We start from the raw sequence: 20,276 nt of genomic DNA, 5'->3' as shown, positions 1-20,276 counted from the left end.
CTTTGTTAAGCACCAGTTAGCAAACCCAGATAGATTTTTCATGGACCAAAACCTCTCCCTTCCAGCTCTTTGTAATTTTTCATACCTCTGACTCTCCTAAACTCTCACCCTTCAACTGCCTCCCTATTCCTTCAATCTCCCTTCAATTTCCACCTCCTACAGGTGAGGAGAAGCCCCGCCTCTCTCTGCTTTAAGCCTCGGTGGGCGGAGCTGCCTTCATTCTTGCTCTTAAGGAACACGGAGGGAGACTCCGCCTCCTACGTGGTCGTGTGTGGGCGGGGTCGATGGACTGGGCGTGAGTTGATTGGCTGGGAGGCGGGGCGCCACGGTTGGCTCTGGCGCTCGCACGGATCCCTGGTGGAGTGGAGGGAAGGAGCCCGGGTTGCTTCTGTCTCCCAACGATGGCGCCGTGGTGCCGCACCCAGTCCCCCGCCTGTCGGCCGGTACTCACAATTATAGGGAACCCCCTCAGACGGTGAGAACTGGAGCGGGTCCGAGGGAGCGGCAGAACGCTGCCTGCGACGGGACCATGAGGAGCGGCCAGACCCGTGAGGCCGATAGCGGGAGCTGCCAGAGCACCTGCTGAAAGAAAAAAGGGTGCGGCGGCGCGGCGGAGGCTCGCAGGCACCTCGGCCATGTCGCTGCTTTGCGTGCGTGGTGAGTGCGCAGACTGTGGGGGTCGAGGGGGGCGGGCCTCGCTGAGAGGTCCCCACACGCTTCCAGTGGACATTGGGTTACCACCCTTTCCCAACTTTACTTCCTCTCCGTGCTTTTGGGGACAATTAGGTTAACTTATTTATAAACATTTAAAAATTTCTTCCTAGTCTTGTTTTTCCTCACGTTCCTGTGAAGGGACTGTTACCTCTCCATTCCAGTGGCCATGTGACAGTGTTGTCGGCTGGCAGGCCCAGATTTTATAAAAAAGTGACTGGCACTCTTCTCTAGTGAGAGTGGACTGAGGAAGGAGACCCGGATAGTTGGTGACTGTCAGGAGTGGGCAGTCTCTCTGTTTCTGTCTCTCTCTTCCTCCCTCTCTCTCTCTCAAATCAATTAAAAGTAAAAATAAAAATAGTGGGCATGCTCCTCTTCTTTTCTTCCTCCTCGCACTGTAAAACTACAGTCGGCTTAGTAGCAGGTTATTTTTTCTTCTTCTTTGTTTTAATCACTCTTTGAACGCGTAGTGGGGCAGCTGTCACATCTCATCTTCCAGTGTATTTCTTGCACCCCTCTGTTGATTATCTTGCCCCTACTTCTTCCCTGTAGTCTAGTCTAAGATTGAGGGCTTCTCTTCTTCCGGAGCAGAGCATAAGAAATGTGATTGAATAATTGATTCATTTACTTAGCTTCTGTCACAGTAACTAAAGGTGAAGGGCCTTTATTGATTGCTTTTTCACTGAGGACGCTTGATCCATCTAAGAAGATATTTTAAGGCAAGACCTTTTGAGGTTTAAAATGAGGCAAGGTGCACTGACTAAGCTTAAAAAGAGTAGAGACTATTTCTTACAGGTTTTTGTATTCTCTGTGACTGACATAGTAGAAGCTCAATGCTGGTTTTGAATGAATGCAAGGACTGTGATTTTAGAGATTATCTGATTAGAAAATGCAGGGTTTGGATTACCTGTTGAATTTGGTCTTGGGAAATTCAAGTTCTAGCCAGTCACCCTGTGTTGAACAAGATGGGATAAGGTGTCTTGATTGCGAGTGTGAGAGAATTTATACATAACAGCCTTTTCCTGGCTGAACCTTTTACTGGAGAGTTAGAGTTCATGTTTCTTTTGGCTCTGTGGATTAGAAGCATTGTTTGGGATCTCTCTGATAAGTGTTTTCTCCCAGCTGCTGGTAAACGGAACTGCTTTCCTCTGTTCTCTTCCACTGTTTTGTTAAATGTGCATTAACTCAATGGATTTGGCTGTTTCCGGGGATTATGAGACACACAGAAATGTCTTCTTTTATGGTTCATTTTTCATTAATGAGAATTTTGTTTTGCTTTTAGTAAGACATTTCTCTCAGCAGCTGGGAATCTATTTATGCCTGTAGATCCCTGCTGTTGAGTAGCGGGATTTGGGAGATTTGGGATTTTGCAATATCTCTTGGTCAGTTTAAATCTCTGCTGCCACACTATTTCAGAGCTATTCCTTGTGAAAGAGTCTTTAGGCAGGAGCACTGTTAAACCAGAAATTCCTATTTAATTGAATTTAAATCACATCAGAGAAGGAGCTGCTGTTGTTTTATTTGTTGTAATATTTGGCAGCATTCATGTCTAGAAAATCTGCTGTTTAGCTAACAGCTTAACTTTTTAATGCTCATTAGTCAAATTTCTCTTCCTTTAAACCTAGGGGATTGGAGGTTAGCAGGTTGTTGTCTTTTGAATGGCGATCCTGAAGATTTTAATGTTAATTATTGAAACAAGCAGCTACCTTGTGTAATATTTTTCATGTTAAATGGCAAATTATTCATCCTGGGGAAGTCTACAGAGATGAATGAAAATAATTCTAAATGACATTCCTTGAATTATATTTTGGTAATTAGGAATGTTGTTTATGTTCTTAAAGAAGCCTGTGTAATGATATTATAGAACAACTCAATTTATGTTTATCTTGGGGTAAAATTGGATTAGAAACATTTTCTTTGTAGTCAGAATTCAAATTGGTAAACTGATATTGATATCTGGACCATCTCAATTAAGAGGTCAATTTCTTGATTTAACCCTTTAATCACTCAAGTCAAGGGCTCTCAATACAAGTAGTCTGACTCCAGACCTCGTTTTTGGCCCTGTATTATTACCTGTCTTTGTGCAGATACTTTGCTCTAGTACTAACTTGGTTCATTCCTTTCTCTGCACTGTTTTGCATTTGTACCCCCAAAATAGTTTTCTTTTTGTATTTTCTGCTTATAAAAAATGTATTCTAGCCCTGTCCAGGTAGCTCAGTTGATTAGAATCCACCTGATATGCCAAGGTTGCAGGTTTGATCCCCAGTCAGGGCATATACAAGAATCAACCAATGAACACATAAATAAGTGGAACAACAGATTTCTCTTTCCTCCCTCTCTCCTCCTCCCCTTCTCCTCTTTTCCCCCTCATTCTCTTTTTCTCTCCCCCTCTCTGCCTCTTCTTCTCCCCCCTCCTCTCCCTCTCCCCAGTTCTCCCTTCCCCCTTTCTTTTCTCTTTCTCTCTCTAAAATCAATAAATAAAAATTAAAAAAATATATATTCTTATACTTACCTGGCAGGGGGGATACCATGATCATGAAGGTGGTTTTCCCAGGGCGAGGCTTACTCATTGCACTCTGAGTGTGTTGACCCCTGTGATTTCCCCAAATGTGAGAAACTCGACTGCATAATTTGTGATAGTGGGGGACTGTGTTCGCGCTCTCATTAAAAAAAAAAAAAAAAATATATATATATATATATATTCTTCCTTTCCCAGCTTATAGTCTACATTGTTTGTTGAAAATTTTCTGAATTCCTCAGTCATCTTTATTTTTTACATTTTTTAAAAAATTTTATTTATTCATTTTAGAGAGGAGAGAGATAGACAGAGAGGGAGAGAGAGAGGAGAGAGAGACAGAGGGGAGGAGCTGGAAGCATCAACTCCCATATGTGCCTTGACCAGGCAAGCCCAGGGTTTCGAACCGGCGACCTCAGCATTTCCAGGTCGACGCTTTATCCACTGCGCCACCACAGGTCAGGCTCTTTTTTACATTTTTTAAAATTCTTAAAACATAAATTACTTATGGTCTGAACAGTGTCACTAATTTGGCGATAGACTGTAAACTGCCTAGCACCTAGTTTTGTGCTGTTATGCCATGGTGACCCAGACAAAGGCAATAATAGCACAGTTCAGATAAGATCTAGGATTTTGTGTTCATTTGGGGATATTTGATTCTAAGAGGCATGTTGAGAAACTTGAATTTCTTCAGAGGATAATGATTAGAATAATGAAAGGTGTAGAAGCCATTTGAAGAATTGAGAGATTTAGTTTTGAAAAGATTTAAAAGGGAAAGGATCATTAATAGTCATGAAAATAGTTAAAAAAACCCAAAAACTGTTGTTCCAGAGGACAGAACTGGGACAAGTTGACCAATGATTGAAAATTATAGGAAATTAGATATTAGCTTAATGTATTGAAGAACTTGAACAATTAGGGTTGTTCTTCACAAATGGAGTGAACAACTTATGAGCATTTTTTGACATAGGATACTTTAAGCAGAAATTGAATGAGTGGTAAGAGTGTTCTAAAAGAGATGTCCACATTGAGTGGGAGGTTAGACATGAAGAATTTTAAGAAACTACACTTTTATAGAATTTACTTTAATCTTTCTGCAAATAGTATTTCCCACAGCTTCTCTCAGAATACTGGTCTTTTTGCTTCCATAGGCACTGATACCACATGAACAACTCCAGTAAACTAAATCAAGAATTTTCTTTAACTTTCCTTGTTTTGGTGTTCATTACTAGTTTCTCCAAAGATTATATATAAGCATTTTGAGGATTGAGTCTTTCTATATTTCTTTGTAATTGTCACAGTGTTTATAATTGAGCTATGGTTTTCCCTCCTCTAATTTGAACCAGAAATGATCACACTAGACTTGTTAAAAAAATCAAAACCAAAAAACAGTTTTGGGGATTTGAAAAGCAATATATGCTAATATATTGTTTATCATAGAAAATTGAGAAAATGCATAAAAGTATAAAAATAAAAATTATCAGTCCCTACCCACCCCTTCAATATCATTAACTTTTTTTCCCCTTTTATTGTTTTGTCTTTATTAGAAGGGTAATATATATGATAAGAAATTCACACAGTTTAGGATGTGAAATGAGAGGAAAAAGAAAAAGTTCTTCTGTCCCCATTCCCTATTCGGTCTCCAGAGGTAACTACTTATTGTTTCTTGCATAGCCTAGAAATTTTCATTACGTGTGTATGCACACACACATATATATATGCTACAATTGGATGTATATAATATTCAACTTAAAAAAATTTAATGATAGCCTGACCAGGTGGTGGCGCAGTGGATAGAGCGTCGGACTGGGATGCGGAAGGACCCAGGTTCAAGACTCCGAGGTTGCCAGCTTGAGCGCGGGCTCATCTGGCTTGAGCAAAGAGCTCACCAGCTTGGACCCAAGGTCGCTGGCTCCAGCAGGGGGTTACTCAGTCTGCTGAAGGCCCGTGGTCAAGGCACATGTGAGAAAGCAATCAATGAACAACTAAGAAGTCGCAACGCGCAACGAGAAACTGATGATTGATGCTTCTCATCTCTCTCCGTTCCTGTCTGTCCCTGTCTATCTCTGCCTCTGTAAAAAATAAATAAATAAATAAATAAATAAATAAACAACAAAAAAAAAACCTGTGTGACACTATCATAAAAAAAAAAAAAAAAAAAATTTAATGATATATTTTCCTATCAGCTGATGTGAGTCTAAATCATTTTTTTATGGCTATGGAGTATTCTATTATGAGTGTACATTTAATCAGTTTCATATTGATGGACATTCAGAGTCTTTTTTATTTTCTATTATAAACTATGCTATGGTGAACATCTTTGTGGGTGGTTTTGTTATGTTTGGAGAGCTCCAATCACATTTCCACCAGGACTTTGTGTGGTTTGCTCACTGGCTGTTTTCCTGACATAATACTTACACTCACCTGGATCCACTAGCAAACCAAATACCTGAGAATTTACCAGGTCAGCATCCTCTATTAGAGGCAGGTCTTTTATCAGTAGGTAACATTTTATGCCTATAAAGAGGCCCTGACCAGTTAGCTCAGTTGGTTAGAGCATCACCCCAAAACACCAAGGTTGCGAGTTCAATCCCTAGTCAGGGCACATATAGCAAGTGACCAACGAATACACAACTAAGTGGAACAACAGATGATTGCTTCTCTTTCTTTCCCCACCTCTCCCTCCTTCTCTTTGTCTCTCTAAAATCAATTAAAAAAAATTTATCTCTTAAGTTTGACCTTTGATTTTTTTTTTATTAGAGAAAGTTTACTTAGAAAGTCACAGAGGTAGAAGTGAGCCATAGAAGAAATTGACTTGTGATTTTCATGTACTTTTCTTTTTTATACACTTTGTATTATTATTATTATTTTATTTTATTTTTTTGTATTTTTCTGAAGTTAGAAGAGGGGGAGGCAGTCAGACAAACTCTTGCATGTGCCCGACTGGGATCTACCCAGCATGCCCACCAGGGGGCAATGCTCTGCCCATCTTGGGAGTTGCTCCATTGTGGCTGGAGCCATTCTAGCACCTGAGGTGGAGGCCATGGAGCCATCCTTAGCGCCTGGACCAACTTTGCTCCAGTGGAGCCTTAGCTGTGGGAGGGGAAGAGAGAGATAGAGAGGAAGGAGAGGGGCAAGGGTGGAGAAGCAGATGGGCACTTCTGTGTGCCCTGACTGGGAATTGAACCTGGGACTTCTATATGCTGGGCCAATACTCTACCACTGAGCCAACCAGCCAGGGCTGCTTAGTATTATTTAAAAATTATTTTCCATATTGAAAATTTATTACTTGTATATTTTACAATAACAAAACAATATCACTAGTGATGAGAACTATACCAAGTTGATTTATGTTGTGACTTGCCCTTAGAAAAGCTTATGATAATTTATCATTACATAGCCATCTATTTAACTGAAAGGATACTATTGAGAAACTCTTAGAAGATGAACTCTGATGGACACTCAGGATATATATTAATTGTGAGTTGATTCTAGTCTGGTGAGATCTCAAAGATATATAGTAGACTCTTGAAGAACATGGGTTTGAATTGTGCAGGTCCACGTATATGCAAGATTTTTTTCAATAAACACTTGAAAAAATTTTGGATATTTGTGACAATTTGAAAAAACATTCAGATGAACCTTATGACTTTCTTAACACTTTCTTTTTTCTAGTACACTTTATTGTAAGAATATAATATATAATACATATAGCATAAAAATATGTGTTAATTGACTGTTTATGTTATTGGTAAGGCTTCAGGTCAATGGTAGGCTATTAGTAAAGTGTTTTGAGAGGTAAAAGTTAAATGTGGGTTTTTGACTGTGGGTGTGGAGTCCAGTGCCCCTAACTCTTGAGTTGTTCAAGGTTTACTATCACTATGGAAAGTAGGAATAGTAATGATTTTAGAATTTAGGTTTTAGAATCAAGTACTTCTCATTTTTTCTTCAACATTATTGTCATCTGCCTCAGCTAACTCGTTGCTGCTGGGTTTACATCACATCATAACTCTGCCCTTCACAAGCAGAGTTGCTGCTGGGTTCCTTTTGCTTAGCTGTGGCATCAGGAAGTTGATTGTACCTTGTGTGAACCAGGTAGCAGTGAAGGGGGAAAGCACCAATTTCCTTTGCCATAGATAGCTGTTGTAAATTATTCTCTTTCTTATAAGCAATACATTCTAAATTGCTTAGTTTCTAAAAGAGGGATTTCTGGAAGTTGCATTCTTTAGGCCAGTAGGCTGTTTTTATCCTGTTTTACTTGTGCTATATATTTCAGACTTTGTTGTATGAGTTTGTTTAAAGTTTGGGCTGAGGATCATTAGTAAATATTTGTTGAGTACCTTCTCTGTGCCTATTTAAGATATATATCTATATAGCAGATAAGAGCCCAAGGAATCTAAATAGGTTTTAAAATATCTCCTTTCTTATATTAACCAAGAATCTATTGTATTAGGACTATCAGGTCTGACTTAGGGTAAGCAGAATAAGTTAAGATTCTGCTGGTTTGGGAAAAGACTGCAGTGTTTTTTCTAATTTTTAGAAAGTTTTTTCATGATTTGAGAGAGAGAGAGAGAGAGAGCATCAACTCGTTCCACTTAATTGTTCCATGTAGTTATGTAGTCACTGATTGCCTCTTGTACACACTCTGACTAGGGATCAAACCCATGATCTTGGCGCGCCAGGATGATGCTTTATCCATTGAGCCACCCATCCAGGGTATATTATTTTTAATTTTTAAAGCAAGATTCTTTATGTTTGGGAAGTGTTTTAAAGTAAGAGTAAGGCCTCCTCAATTATCACAAAATGAACACACTTAGGTGATTACCACCTAGATCAAGAAATAGAATGCTGCTAACAACCCCAGAGGCCCATCTTTATTCTTTCTCTCAGTCATTACTCCCTTCCACTTTCTCAAAGGTAACATTATCTGACTCCAATACCATAGAGTAGTTTCGTGTTTTTTCTTTTCTTCTCCTTCCTCTTCTTCTTCTTCCTTCTTTTTTTTTTAGGTGAGAGGAGGGGAGATAGGCAGACTCCCACATGTCCCCACACCAGGATCCACCTGGCAACACCTGGGGTTGATGCTCAAGCACAGATTATTTTTTAAAGGGGGGACAGAGAGACAGGAAGGGAGAGAGATGAGAAGCATCAACCCATAGTTGCGGCACTTTAGTTGTTCATTAATGCTTTCTCACATGTGCCTGGACCAGGGTGGGGGTGGGGGCTCCAGCCAAGCCAGTTACGCCTTGCTCAAGCCAGCGACCTTGGGCTTCAAGCCAGTGACTTTTGGGCTCAGGCCAGCGACCTTCGGGTTTTGAATCTGGGTCCTCAGCATCCCAGGTCGACGCTGTATCCACTGTGCCACCACATGATCAGGCAAATACCAAGTTATTTTTAGTGCATGGGCCTGATGCCCTCCAACAGAGTTATTCTCCATACCTGGGGCCATGCTCACATTAATCGAGCCACTGGCTGTGGGAAAGTAAGAGAGAGAGAAGGAGGAAGGTGGGAGAAGCAGATAGTCTCATCTCCTGTGTGCCCTGACCAGGAATCAAACCTGCAACATCCATATGCTAGGCCAATGTTCTATCCACTGAGCACCAGCCAAGGCCTAAATTTATAAACTTCATTATTGGTTAGAACAATTTTAGGTTCACAGAAAAATTGAGCATAAAGTTATTCCTATTTTTAAACTTTATAAAATTGAGGTTAGAGATATTTACCTGAAACCCGTGTGTTCTTATGGACCAGTGTCACCCCATTAAATTTAATTTCTAAAAAAATAAATAAATAAACACCTGTGATGAAGTGTTTACCTGGAACGCTGAGGTCGCCAGTTTGCAACCCTGGACTTGCCTGGTCAGGGCACATGTGGGAGTTGATGCTTCTTGCTCCTCCCCCCTTCTTTCTCTCTCTCTCTTTCTCTCTTCCTCTCTCTCTCCTGTCTCTCTAAAAATGAATAAATAAAAATCTTAAAAAAAGAAAAAATAGGCCCTGGCCGGTTGGTTCAGTGGTAGAATGTCAGCCCGGCGTGTGGAAGTCCTGGGTTAGATTCTCAGGAGAAGCGTCCATCTGCTTCTCCACCCTTCCCACTCTCCTTCCTCTCTGTCTCTCTCTTCCCCTCCTGCAGCCGAGGCTCCATTGGAGCATAGTTGGCCTGGGCGCTGAGGATGGCTTCATGGCCTCTGCCTTAGGTACTAGAATGGCTCTGGCCACAATGGAGCAACAGCCCGGATGGGCAGAGCGTCACTCCCTGGTGGACATTTCGAGTGGATCCTGGTTGGGTGCATGTGGGAGTCTGTCTGACTGCCACCTCTCTTCTAACTTCAGAAAAATACAAAAATCAATCAACCAACATGATTGACATAGTAGTCATTCCTTATCTACTGGGGATATGTTCTAAGACCTCCCCCCCAGTGGATGATTGAAACTATGGATAGTACCAAACCCAATATATATTGTAAGTTCTCACTTAAAATGATAAGTTCTTGGAAAGCGTGACTTGAAGTGAAATAATGTATAATGAAACCAATTTTACCAGAGGCTAATTGACAAACAAGAGTTAAGTTCCTATGGCATTTTTCTTGTCACAGAAACATCATGACACTCCTAAATAAAAACCCCTAATATTTCTAATATTAAACACTGAAATTCATGAGCTATATATAAATTTAAGAAAAATTAATAAAAACAGGATAATTTTTTTTTTTTTTTTTTAAACAGGATAATTTTCCAACCTACTTATTCCAGTTCAGGGTTAGGGGTGATTGGAGCTTTTCCCAGCAGCTCAGGGTACAAGGTGGGAATCCACTATGGACAGGACACCCTTCCATTGTAAGGTGCACTCACACTTAGAACCACTCAGACTGGGACAATTTAGGCACGTCCATGTACCCCTAATGTGCACATCTTTGGAATCTGGGAGGAAACCAGATTTCCCCATATAGACATGGGGAAAATGTGCAAATCCACACAGTGGCCCTGGTTAGGAATGGATTTTTTTGTTCTCCGTGTTATAATGAAACAGTGTTGCATGAAATGATGTTATTCAAGGACCTGCTGTACTGTTTTTTTTTTTCCGGTATATGCATACCTATGATAAAATTTAACTTATAAATTAGTTACAGTTAGAGATGAACAATAATAGCTAATAATAAAATAGAACAGTCAAAACAATATACTGTAATAAAAGTTCTAGGAATGTGGTCTGTCCCTTTCTGATAGCTAATCTGATAACTGAGACGGCTACTAAATGACTAATGGCTGGGTACTGTATACAGTGTGGATACACAGGACAAAGATTCATGTCCCAAGCAGGATGGAGTACAGCAGTGTGAGACTTCATCATGTCACTCAGAGTGGTGGACAATTTAAAACTTATGAATTATTTCTGGAATTCTCTGTTTAATATTTTTGGACCATGGTTGACCGCAGCAGGTAACTGAAACCATGGGAAACAAAACCACCGATGGGTGTATTGCTGTTTGAGCTTTTCATATATGGAATTATAAAATATTTCTTTTGGGTTGGCCTTTTTTGCTCAACATTTTGCTTGTTAGATGCTTCTTCTTGGTGCATATAACAGTATTGTAGTTTATTGATTTAAAATTTTTATTAATTTTAATTTATTGTGTTAACATGAATTAAAGTGTCCCACTCAATATAACTCCCTCACCCCCTTGTCCCCCATTGCCCGCCCCTCCCCCTTCCCTTTGGGATTTGCTGTCCTGTTATCTGAGTCTATGTATTATGTATATATAATTTCACTAATCCCTTCACCTTCTGTGGTCCCATCCCCTGATCCCCCTTCCCTCTGATAGCTGTCCCTCTGCTCCTTGTGACCCCGCCTCTGCCTCTATTTCTGTTTCTCTGTTCACTTTGTTCATTAGATTCTACATATAAGTGAGATCATGTGATATTTGTCTTTCTCTGCCTGGCTTATTTCACTTAGCATAATAATCTCCAAGTCCATCCATGTCATTGCAAAAGGTAAGATTTCCTTCTTTTTCAAGGCTGCGTAATATTCCATTTTGTATATGTACCACAGCTTTTAAATCCACTCATCCACTGAGGGACACTTGGGCTGTTTCCAGATCTTAGCTATTGTAAACAATGCTGCAATAAACATGGGAGTGCATATCTTCTTTTGAATCAGTGAATTGTTATTCTTAGGATATATTCCTAAAAGTGGGATGGCTGGGTCAAAAGGCAGTTCCATTTTTAATTTTTTGAGGAAACTCCACACTGTTTTCCACAGTGGCTGCACAAGTCTGCATTCCCACCAGCAGTACAGAAGGGTTCCCTTTAGTTGATTGATTTTCATTGCTGTGTAATATCTTGTATGAATATACCACCATTTATTTAATATACCTTTGTTGTACATTTTTTTCTGTCTTGGACTATCATTTATAATCCAACTCCAAAAGTTGTCTTTTATATTTTTTGGTCCCATCTTGTGTGTATTTCTGATGGATGTATATGTAAAATCTGTCAGTTTATCCTCCTACCTTTGTATTTCTAATATTTAGTTTTTTTTAAAGAAGGAAGTGAATGAATGGCCTTTAGTTATCAGCATAAGGCTGGATCATCAAACTATTTCTCAGGCAATAATACCTATTTTTTTACATGTTATTCCTGTGGGCTTGATAATGTATTTTTTTTTAATAATCTAAAGAGATCCATTATGTTCAAAATTATTTCTCACATATGCCCCTGGCCAGTTTGCTCAGTGGTAGAGCGTCAGCCTGGTGTGCGAGTCCTGGGTTTGATTCCCAGCCAGGGCACACAGGAGAAGCGCCCATCTGCTTCTCCACTGCCCCCCTCTCCTTCCTCTCTGTCTCTCTCTTCCCCTCCCGCAGCCAAGGCTCCATTGGAGCAAAGTTGGCCTGGGTGCTGAGGATGGCTCCATGGCCTCTGCCTCAGGCGCTAGAATGGCCCTGGTTGCAACAGAGCGGTGCCCCAGATGGGCAGAGTATCGCCCCCTGGTGGGCGTGCATGCTGGGTGGATCCTGGTTTGGTGCATGCGGGAGTCTGACTGACTGCCTCCCTGTTTCCAACTTCAGAAAAAAAAAAAATTATTTCTCACATTTAAGATTAAAATTTGTGGCCATGATTTTGTTGAAAGAAATACTGAGTTCATGTTCATGACGCTGAACAAATATAGTCACTTAGTCCCTCTCTGAATTTAGGAATATGGTTTTTGTAAAGAGAAAATACTAATTCCTTCAACAAGTTTTTATTAGCCTTATGTATATCAGATACCATTAGGCACACTGATGGTATAAATGTGAATAAGACAGATACGGTCTCTGCCTTGACAGAGGTTGCAGTCAGTAAAACAGGCCTAATGAAGATGACTTGAAAATATAGGAAAAGCTAAGGTAAACAAAGGAAAAAACAAAAATCACAAAATCTCATCCCTCAATACTGCTGGTTGGCAAAAAAGTATTTTTGGTGTCACACATAGTGTTGTAATGGTTTTGAAGGACTTCTGTTAGTGTTACAGCTTTTTCCTTTTGACATTTGGTATCAGTCACATTTAGGTTACTTTAGAAGCAAGTTTGTGCGTAATTTTGTTTATAGCTGTTAGTTTAGGGTCAATTTTTTAAATTTTTTAATTTTTTTAAGACTTTATTTATTCATTTTAGAGAGGAGAGAAGGAGGAGAGAGAGAGGGGAGGAGCAGGAAGCATCAACTCCCATATGTGCCTTGACCAGGTAATCCCAGGGTTTTGAACCGGCGACCTCAGCATTCCAGGTCCACGCTTTATCCACTGCACCACCACAGGTCAGGCTAGGGTCAATTTTAACATGGAGTGCAGAAACGAACATTTTTGGCATATTTTACTATTTTATTTCCGTAAAGGAAAGAAAGCTGCTGAGGCTCACAAAAAGATATGTGAAGTTTGCCTGACCTGTGGTGGCGCAGTGGATAAAGTGTCGACCTGGAATGCTGAGGTCGCGGGTTTGAAACCCTGGGCTTGCCTGGTCAAGGCACCTATGGGAGTTGATGCTTCCAGCTCCTCCCCCCTTCTCTCTCTCTGTCTCTTTCTCCTCTCTCTTTCTCTCCTCTCTAAAAATGAATAAATAAAATAAAAAAATAATAAAAAGATATGTGAAGTTTATGTGTTGATTGCATAACAGAACGCATGTGTCAGAATTGGTTTAAAAAATTCTGTTCTGGAGATTTTTCACTCAAAGATGACCAACGTTCTGGTTGACCTACTGAAGTTGATGATGACTAAATCAAAGCCATCACTGAAGAGAATCGTCATATAACTAACTGTACAAGAGATTGCAGAGAGGTTAAATGCATCACACACAACAATTGAAAATCACTTAAAATGTCTTGGATTCGCTAAGAAGCTTGATATTTGGGTTCTGCATGAATTGAAAGAGATTCACTTAACACAACGAATCAATATTTACAATATGCATCTCAAGCGCAATGAAACCGACCCTTTTGACAAGAATCATCACTGGTGATGAAAAATGGGTCATATAGTAACATCATTTGAAAACCATCATGGTCCAAGCGTGATGAACCAGCACAAACCATATCTAAAGCTGAATTGCATCAAAAAAAGGTCATGCTGTCAATTTGGTGGGTGTACAGAGGTGTGTATTTTGAGCTGCTTCCAAGAAATCAGACGATTAATTCAGATGTTTGCTGTCAACAACTAGTGAAACTGGATGAAGCAAAGAAAAACAGCCAGAACTGGCAAATCGCCAAGGAATTGTGTTCCACCATGATAATGCAAAGCCTCACACATCTTTAGTAACTCGAGGGAAATTATTGGAGCTTGGTTGGGAAGTGGTGTTGCATCCCCCATACAGCCCTGACCTGGCACCATCTGATTACCATTTATTTTGAAGTTTGCAAAACTCTTTGAATGGTAAAACTTTCACAAATGATGATGACCTTAAATCACAGTTGGTTCATTTTTTTGCTGATAAGGACCAAAATTTCTATGAGTGTGGAATCATGAAGCTGCAAGAAAGATGGCAAAAGATCATTTTTTTTTTTTTTTTTGAGAGAGAGAGAGGCATCGACTTGTTCCAGTTGTGCCATTGATTGCTTCTCATATGTGTCTTGACTGGGGCTCAAACCTGCAACCTTGAAATGGAGCCATTGACCCCATGATGGGACTCGTGACTTTGGCTCTCCAGGATGACACTTTATCCACTGTGCCACCAGCCAGGGCAGCTTTTTTTTTTTTTTTTTTTTTTTTTTTTTGCATTTTTCTGAAGCTGGAAACAGGGAGAGACAGTCAGACAGACTCCCGCATGCGCCCTACTGGGATCCACCCGGCACGCCCACCATGGGGCGATGCTCTGCCCACCAGGGGACGATGCTCTGCCCATCCTGGGCGTCGCCATGTTGCGACCAGAGCCACTCTAGCGCCTGAGGCAGAGGCCACAGAGCCATCCCCAGCGCCCGGGCCATCTTTGCTCCAATGGAGCCTTGGCTGCGGGAGGGGAAGAGAGAGACAGAGAGGAAAGCGCGGCGGAGGGGTGGAGAAGCAAATGGGCGCTTCTCCTATGTGCCCTGGCCGGGAATCGAACCCGGGTCCTCCGCACGCTAGGCCAACGCTCTACCGCTGAGCCAACCGGCCAGGGCCAAGGGCAGCTCTTCTTTCTAAAATAACACCGTCCAGGCCCTGGCTGGTTGGCTCAGTGGTAGAGTGTCGGCCTGGCGTGCAGGAGTCCCGGGTTTGATTCCTGGCCAGGGCACACAGGAGAAGCGCCCATCTGCTTCTCCACCCCTTCCCCTCTCCTCCCTCTCTGTCTCTCTTTTCCCCTCCTGCAGCCAAGGCTCTATTGGAGCAAAGTTGGCCCCGGGCGCTGAGGATGGCTCTGTGGCCTCTGCCTCAGGCACTAGAATGGCTCTGGTTGCAACAGAGCGGTGCCCCAGATGGGCAGAGCATCGCCTCCTGGAGGGCATGCTGGGTGGATCCCGGTCGGGCACATGCGGGAGTCTGTCTGACTGCCTCCCCTTTTCCAACTTCAGAAAAATACAAAATAAATAAATGAATAAAAATAATAACACCGTCCAATCTCCCTACTTTCTGTGTTACTTTGAGGGAGATCTGTATACCACATCACTTCATCTATAAATATTTCAGTCTGAATCTCCAAAAATAAGGATTAAAAAAAGAACCACAAATCCAATATCATATCTTAGAAAATTCCTTAATTCCATTAAATATCCAACGTTTGAATTTCCAGTTGTTTCAAAATGTTAGAGTTTTTTTCTTTTTACAGTTTGAGTGTTTGAGTCAGGACCACAATAAGGTCCACATATTGCTATTGGCTGATAGGCCATATATTGCTATTGGTTGATCAGATTGTATTCCCCTCCCCCCTTAATTCCCCCTCACCCCTTTCTTCCCCCTCCCTCTCCCTCTTCCCCCCTCCTCCTTCATCTGCTTTTCCTCCTCCCTTCTTTTTGGTGGGAAGGGCAGGGCAGAGGGGAGGTTACTACATGGGTGGTTTTGGGTTATCGGAAGGTCTGTTGCTCTCTTTTGTGGTTTAGTGCTTATTAATGCTTAATATCTAGTCTGTTAATTTATTAGGCTACTAAATGGTGATATTCATTTCTTCTTCATTAGCTGGAATATTTCAATAAAGAGAAATTTCTCCATATTTACTATTTAGCCACCAAGTGGGTTCTTACAGGAAAGTCAGGATAAATGCTTGATTCTTTTATTTAGCAATTTTCAAATAGTGATTTTGGTCCCTTAAGCATCCTTAACAGTGACCAGTTGCTATTGTTTTCAATGTTATTATGATGTCATAGATTTACGCATATTTGATGTATATCAGTCATTGTGGTTGTTTTCCTTATTGATATGCAAATTGCCTGTCTTTGGCCATTAGAAATCTCTCAATGTTAATATTTTGATGTGCACTTTTCAGCCTTTTTAATTCCATACAGTTTGGCCACTCCCTTCACCCCCTTTCCTTTTTTTCCCTGAACACCATTTTCACATACATTTTTCTCATGCTAGTAATTATAATTTTTTAAAATCTTGAAATAATTTTAGACACAGAAAAGTTGCAAAATAAAAATATTACAAAAGAATAATCATTTGAAGGTAAGTTGCAGACAACAGGGCTCGCTACCCCCTAAAAAGTAGTGTATTTCCTAAGAGTAAAGATAGCATCTGATATAACCACAGTAAAGTTATCTCCTTTAGTAAATTTAACAGTGACACAATATTTTTATTTAATCTGCTACTTATAGTGTTCCAGTTGTCAACTGTCCAACTGTGGAATTTTTCCCTTCCAGTGCAGGGTCTAACATAAGAGTTGGTTTTCCATTTATTGATCATATCTCTAGTCTTCTTCAATATAGAACCTGTCCACAGCCTTAAAAAATTAAAAAAAATAACATTGACCTTTTAAAAATAATACCAATCCCTCTCTTTAAAAAATTAAAAAAAATTTTAATTGAATTTAGAGAGATGGAGAGACAGAGACAGGAAGGGAGAGAGAAGGAGGAGAGAGATTAAGAAGCATCAACTTGTAGTTGCTTCACTTTAGTTGTTTATTGATTGCTTCTCATACATGCCTTGACACCTTGATTGGGAGGCTCAAGCTGAGCCAGTGACATTGGGCTTCAAGCTAGTGACCTTTGGACTCAAGCTAGTGACCTTGGGATCATGTTGATGAACCCACTCAAGCCAGTGACCTCACACTCAAGCTGGCAAGCCTATGCTCAAGCCAGCGACCTTGGGGTTTTGAACTAGATACCTCAGCATTCTGGGTTGACACTCTATACACTATGCCACCAACAGTCAAGCACAGTCCCTCTCTTTTATAGAAGAATGTTCTTCATTTTGTGTTTGATGTTAAGCATTCTTGATTGGTGTACTAGATAGTTGATATGTCCTTCTCAGGGTATCACATCAGAAAGCTCATGTTATCTGTCTCTCGTTGCTGATGTTAATTTTGATTACCCAGTTAGGTATTGTTGGTTTCTCTTTTGTTTCCTCTCCACTCCCTGCAACTAGTAAGCACCTTATGGAAGACACTTAAAAATCATTCAAATAGTCTGCCTAATAGGTTTATTGTAAAGATTATGTGGAATAATACATCTTAAAGTGTCTGAGACAGTATCATCCATGTGGGTTTGTTAAATTTGAATGTGCCTGACATGAAAGCATTATTTAACTGTATTTATTAATCTGGTGATAGTGTGTAGCTTGAGTTAAGTACAAGAAGAATTGGATGCACTTAAATTGTAGAAGAAGTAATTTAGATTGAACATAAATTAAAATTGCTTAATGAAATTTGAACTGTCAGAGGAAAGTAGTGAAATTCATTTTCCTAGAACTCTTGAAAAACAAGTCCTATTTCCTGTGCAGAATACTTAGGTGTATCTGTTCTGGGTGAGGAAAGTTAGATAACCAGCTTTGCATTTCTTGCTTTGTTGTGATCCTTTTCTTGATTACTGAGAAATGGAATAAAAACACAGGTGTATGGTAAACTTTTGTGTTCAGCTTCATAAAGTTAATGATTTCCTTTTTCTATTTGTCATTTTCAATAAAAATGAAATGTTCATTCTCAAGTGTTATCTCCAAACACAACTATCCACTGAACTTGTGAGAGAAGGCCTATGGCAATCAATGGAAAAAGAGTCAAGAGGGTTTTTTAAAATTTTTTATTTTTTGCTAGTGATAAAAATGTGGTAAAATATGACAGAAAAAGTTTGTGGTAGGGTGTATGTATACAAACTATTTTCTCCTAAAGAATCATATAGCCCTGGTCCGATACTTTGGTTGGTTGTAGCATTGTCCTGATATGCAAAGGTTGCCAGTTCGATCCCTGATCAGGGCACATACAGGAATAGCTCGGTGTTTCTTGCTCTCTCTGTCTTTCTCTCCCTCTCCCTTTTTGTCCCTCCTCCCCCACCCTCCCTCCCTCTCTTCCTTCTCTCTCTAAAATCAATTAATAAATTTGAAAAAAGAATCATATAAGCAGAGAAAAGCAATTCTTAGTCATTAGCAAATAGATTTTCAAAAATAAATCTTTTTGCTTTTTTTCTATTGCTGCTTCTGCATCTTCTGTTTTCTGCATTACTTTTTGGGACTGTGAGAATAGATACACCTATGGATTGTGTCAGGCTGGTAATTTTCTTTTGCAACTGTTTGCTTTATTAATTTCTGTTAGTGTTTTATTGTGAGTGATGTTGAAAGGAAGGAGGCTGGAGGGCTACAAGTGAAGAATATCTGCCTAGCAACAAAGGAGGGACTGGCAGTTGGACAGTGGGAAGATAATTGCTTTCATATGGTGATTCAAAGTTGGATAAAGATGATTTAACCAAAGGGCTAGCTCACCTATATGATTTCTGTCTATTATTTATGAGCCAAATTTGTAGAGTTTTCATCTGCAAAAGGATAAAGGAAATCTGTTTGCCAAGGAGAAGGGGGGATCAGTGGTACAGGAATAAACATCTATGTCCATTTCATGTCAGCCATTCATACCCACTATCACATCATAGAGTGTGTCACTCCTTAGAATGGTGCTCAGATTTTGTAATTTTTTTTTTTTTGTATTCCTCTGAAGCTGGAAACAGGGAGAGACAGTCAGACAGACTCCCGCATGCGCCCGACCGGGATCCACCCAGCACGCCCACCAGGGGCAATGCTCGGCCCACCAGGGGGCGATGCTCTGCCTCGACCAGAGCCACTCTAGCGCCTGGGGCAGAGGCCAAGGAGCCATCCCCAGCGCCTGGGCCATCCCAGTTCCAACGGAGCCCCGGCTGCAGGAGGGGAAGAGAGAGACAGAGAGGAAGGGGGGGGGGTGGAGAAGCAAATGGGCGCCTCTCCCTTGTGCCCTGACCGGGAACCGAACCCGGGTCCCCTGCACACCAGGCCGACGCTCTACCGCTGAGCCAACCGGCCAGGGCCTGTAATCTTTTTTTTTTAATTAAAAATCTATTTATTGATTTCAGAGTGAGAGGAAGGGAGAGAGAGAGACATAGAAACATTGATCTATTCCCATATGTGTCCTAGCCAGGTATTGGACCCGCAATCTTAGAGTATCAGGACAATTCTCTAACCCCCCGGTAGGCAAACTGCGGCTCTTTGGCCCCTTGAGTGTGGTTCTTCCACAAAATACCACGTGCAGGTGCTACCTCGATAAGGAATGTACCTACCTATATAGTTTAAGTTTAAAAAATTTGGCTCTCAAAAGAAATTTCGATCGTTGTACTGTTGATATTTGGCTCTGTTGTCTAATGAGTTTGCCGACCACTGCTAAACAATCAAGCTAGCCAGCCAGGGCTGCTTTGTAGTCTTAAACTTCATCATTTATCTGATCATATTCTCCAGTCTGTCTAGCTTTTACTCTCACTCTACTTTTATTCCTGTGATATAGGGTAGATGTTAAAAGCTTTTGTTTTAGACAGACCTGAGTTGACAAATATATCAGCTTCACTTCTGAGTTACTTAACCTCATTGCATCTTAATTTCCACATCTTTAATATTTATACATCCATTCAAAAAGTACTTATTAAACTCTTACTTTCATTCTATTAAAGGAAAATACAGAAATAAAATGAATAATTAAATTTCAGATAATAGGTACAATGAAGAGAAGAAAGAGTAAAGGAATAAAGAGTAATCTGAGTGAACTATTTGAACTGGGATTGTCCAGGAAGGCCTCACTGAGAAGGTGACATTTGAGCTGAGATCTCAGAACCTTAATTCAGAGATCCAAAATAAGTTTTTCAGGCAGAGTGAATTGGAAACAAATAGTGTCAGAGGAAGAAGGAAAAGAATGAAGGGGTTATTGGAAGGAACCTTGGTATATGGAGAGGTAGACAGAGACTAGATTATATAAGGTCCTATAGTTCATACCAAAGAGTTTGGATGTTAATCTAAACAGCATTGGAAACCATAGAATGATTTTAAGCAAGAGAGATGTTTTATGTTTTACAAATTGCCAATTTATGGTGAATGAGCTGAGGTGGAAAGCTGTGGATAGAAACATTGGAGGCAGGGGGCCCATTTGGAGTGTGTAGGTGAGAGATAGATAATGGCTTG

The 20,276-nt window shown here is 40.5% G+C and overlaps 1 protein-coding gene and 1 non-coding gene across 11 annotated transcripts in view; both read left to right on the top strand.

Annotated features, from left to right (window-relative positions):
* The first annotated feature begins 347 nt into the window (after positions 1 to 347).
* The window catches only part of UNC13B (unc-13 homolog B), a 296,704-nt gene continuing 276,775 nt past the window's right edge, over positions 348 to 20,276 (top strand). For all 10 annotated transcript variants that reach the window (XM_066256835.1, XM_066256833.1, XM_066256836.1 and 7 more), the window contains exon 1: positions 348 to 657. In XM_066256835.1, coding sequence (XP_066112932.1) covers positions 636 to 657 — 22 coding nt within the window. In that variant the 5' untranslated portion in view covers positions 348 to 635. The remainder of the gene's footprint in view (positions 658 to 20,276) is intronic.
* LOC136327645 (U1 spliceosomal RNA) lies at positions 3,216 to 3,379 on the top strand. The gene has a single exon (XR_010729824.1). It is a non-coding gene; the product is annotated as a U1 spliceosomal RNA (small nuclear RNA).

The sequence above is a fragment of the Saccopteryx bilineata genome, chromosome 2 (genome assembly GCF_036850765.1).
Source record: "Saccopteryx bilineata isolate mSacBil1 chromosome 2, mSacBil1_pri_phased_curated, whole genome shotgun sequence".
Taxonomy (NCBI): domain Eukaryota; kingdom Metazoa; phylum Chordata; class Mammalia; order Chiroptera; family Emballonuridae; genus Saccopteryx; species Saccopteryx bilineata.
Note: the sequence above shows the minus strand (reverse complement) of the source record. Positions and strands in the feature narration are given on the sequence as shown.